The 2,377-nt window shown below is 54.4% G+C and overlaps 1 protein-coding gene across 1 annotated transcript in view; it reads right to left on the minus strand.

Moving 5' to 3' along the window:
- The window catches only part of LOC138864465 (uncharacterized), a 3,940-nt gene extending 2,294 nt beyond the window's left edge, over positions 1-1,646 (minus strand). Inside the window, exons 1-4 of the mRNA XM_070131591.1 lie at positions 1,580-1,646; positions 1,083-1,448; positions 416-1,011; positions 189-290 (exon numbers count right to left, since the gene is read on the minus strand). Coding sequence (XP_069987692.1) covers positions 189-290; positions 416-1,011; positions 1,083-1,448; positions 1,580-1,646 — 1,131 coding nt within the window. The remainder of the gene's footprint in view (positions 1-188; positions 291-415; positions 1,012-1,082; positions 1,449-1,579) is intronic.
- Positions 1,647-2,377: the final 731 nt, after the last annotated feature.

Below are 2,377 nucleotides of genomic sequence, written 5' to 3' on the forward strand. Positions count from 1 at the left end.
ATCTTCATCTTCATCTTCATCTTCATCTTCATCTTCATCTTCATCTTCATCTTCATCATCATCTTCATCTCCATCTTCATCTTCATTCATCTTCATCTTCATCTTCATCTTTCTTCTGTGTTCTTTTGTCTGAAGGTTCTTGAAAACTCAGATTTGCAAGTGAGCTTTATTGGTGCAAAATACCATACACATCCAAAGTACAACGGGCAGGTGCAGGACAAAACAAATGCAACCTGCAGTCTCCTCGGGCTCAGCTGTCTCGCTCTCTGATTGGCTGAGGGGGTTGGTGCCTGCATGGAATGTCCGAAGGACCATAACTATAAAACTAAAGTAGGATGCAGGGCTTACAAATAAAATGTTACATAAACAAATGGTACACTGTATATAATATCTATACACCTCCCCCTCCCTTTACGCTTGTTGTGGCATCTCGAGCAGATACGGGACTCTTTGCTACGAGTCTGGGTGAGCGACGTGGGGTAACGGGAGGAACATGTAACGACCCTGTTTCCTGGTCTTGACAAGGGGACACAGGGGACAAGAATGAGGGTTCACACTTGGGCACTGGCACTGGGCGGAGATGTCTGCAATTACGCCACCATACGTGTCCACTGGGTAGTCGCACTTCATACTGTCGGGACCTACCACAGCCCATGACTACACCAACTTTATCCCATCGGATGGATTTGTGGTCCTGAATGCGGACACGCTGGCCTACGGACAGGCTTGGAAGAGGACGGGCATGGCTATCATAGAGGCTGGTCACTTGGTCGGCGTTGCGGTCCCAGTCGTCAGACTTGGTCCGCCACTCTGCAGAGAAGGACTGGGGGTGGGCAGGGACACAAGTCCGAAGAGGATGGCCATACAAAATCTGGGCAGGAAAGCGGCCAGCAGGGGTTGGGGTGTTCCGGAGCTCTAGCAGGCCCCGGTCGAACGCCTCACAGTCGATGTCGCCGTCTTGAGGATCAAATGCTTCACGGACTTGACTGCAGCCTCGGCGTGGCCATTCGACTGTGGATAGTGTGGGGACGTCTCAAGGTGGTGGACACCCTAGCGTTCAGTAAACCTTCTGAATTCCTCACTGGTGAATGGGGGCCCTCCATCGGTCCTGAGGCGGACAGATACACCGATTTCTCGGAAGTACCGGCAAAACATGCGCATGACCTTAGTTGCGGTTGTGTCCTGACAACAGGGAGTAACCACGGGCCACCCTGAGAGTCTGTCTGCAATGACCAGGAAAGAATTCCCAGCTTCTTGAAAAAAGTCAGCGGACACAGACTCAAAGGGGCGTGATGGCTGGTCATCGCATAGGTAGGGTTCCTGCTGTTGGCTGGGCTGGAGACGTTGGCAGGAGTCACACGCTTCGACTGTACTGGCGCGACGACGGGTGGCTTCGACTCCTCTGTGACTATCGTGGAGGTGGGTCAAGGTGCGACGGCGGAGTGTAGCTGGAACAATGATGCGGGGACCATGTAGCACAAGCTCTCCATCTGCGTACAGGCTGTCCCGCAATTTCCAGTACGGGAGGATGGATGCGTGTAGGCTGTAGCGGTTGGAGGGAAATCCTGTGGTGACGTACTCCAGGAGGCGGCGTTAATCTTGGTCCTGTAATGCGACGGCGCGAAGCTCCTGTAGAGTCCTGTCATCGTCGAGGATAGCTGTGGCCTGGCCGTCTGTTGAAGTAGCATTCGTAGAGACAAGGGACCGGACGTGTGCAGCTGTCATGGTACACTCTTCTTCGTCGTCGAATGTGGGGTGGCTGACAGGTGCCCGAGAGAGGGCGTCAGGGACGCACAAGGTCTTGCCGGCGCGCCACACAGCGGTGAAGACATACGGAGCCATCTTCACTCTCAAACGCTGGAGTCGGGGGTTTTCTATGGCATCCAACGTGTAGTGGTTCAGGACTGGGGTCAATGGTCTGTGGTCGGTATGAAGGGTAAAGTGCTGGAGGCCGGCGAGATATAGGCGGCACTTTCCCATGGCCCATGAAGCAGCCAGCATCTCTAGCTCGATTGTGGCGTAGCGTGACGGCATCGGTTAGAAACCGTGAGCCACACTGGATGAGCCGGTGCTGGCCGTGGCCGTGTTCCTGAAATAGGGCGTATCCCAGACCATAGAGGCGCGAGGTGTCAGTTTGTAGAGTCACTGGCAGTTTCGGGTTGAAAGGAGCCAAGACAGGGGGCGATAGGAGGGCAGCCTTGACCTTCCCGAATGCCTGGTCATGGTCTGGGGTCCAAGTGAAGGACCGTTTTGGTGACATCAGAGGGCGGAGAGGCTGGGCAGTGGCCGCAATCTCTGGTGAGAAGTCGGTCAGCTGATTCACAAGACCCATGAACGACCGGAGGTCCGTAATATTGGAGGGTGTAGGGTAGTCTCG

The sequence above is a fragment of the Penaeus vannamei genome, chromosome 16 (assembly GCF_042767895.1).
Source record: "Penaeus vannamei isolate JL-2024 chromosome 16, ASM4276789v1, whole genome shotgun sequence".
Lineage (NCBI taxonomy): Eukaryota > Metazoa > Arthropoda > Malacostraca > Decapoda > Penaeidae > Penaeus > Penaeus vannamei.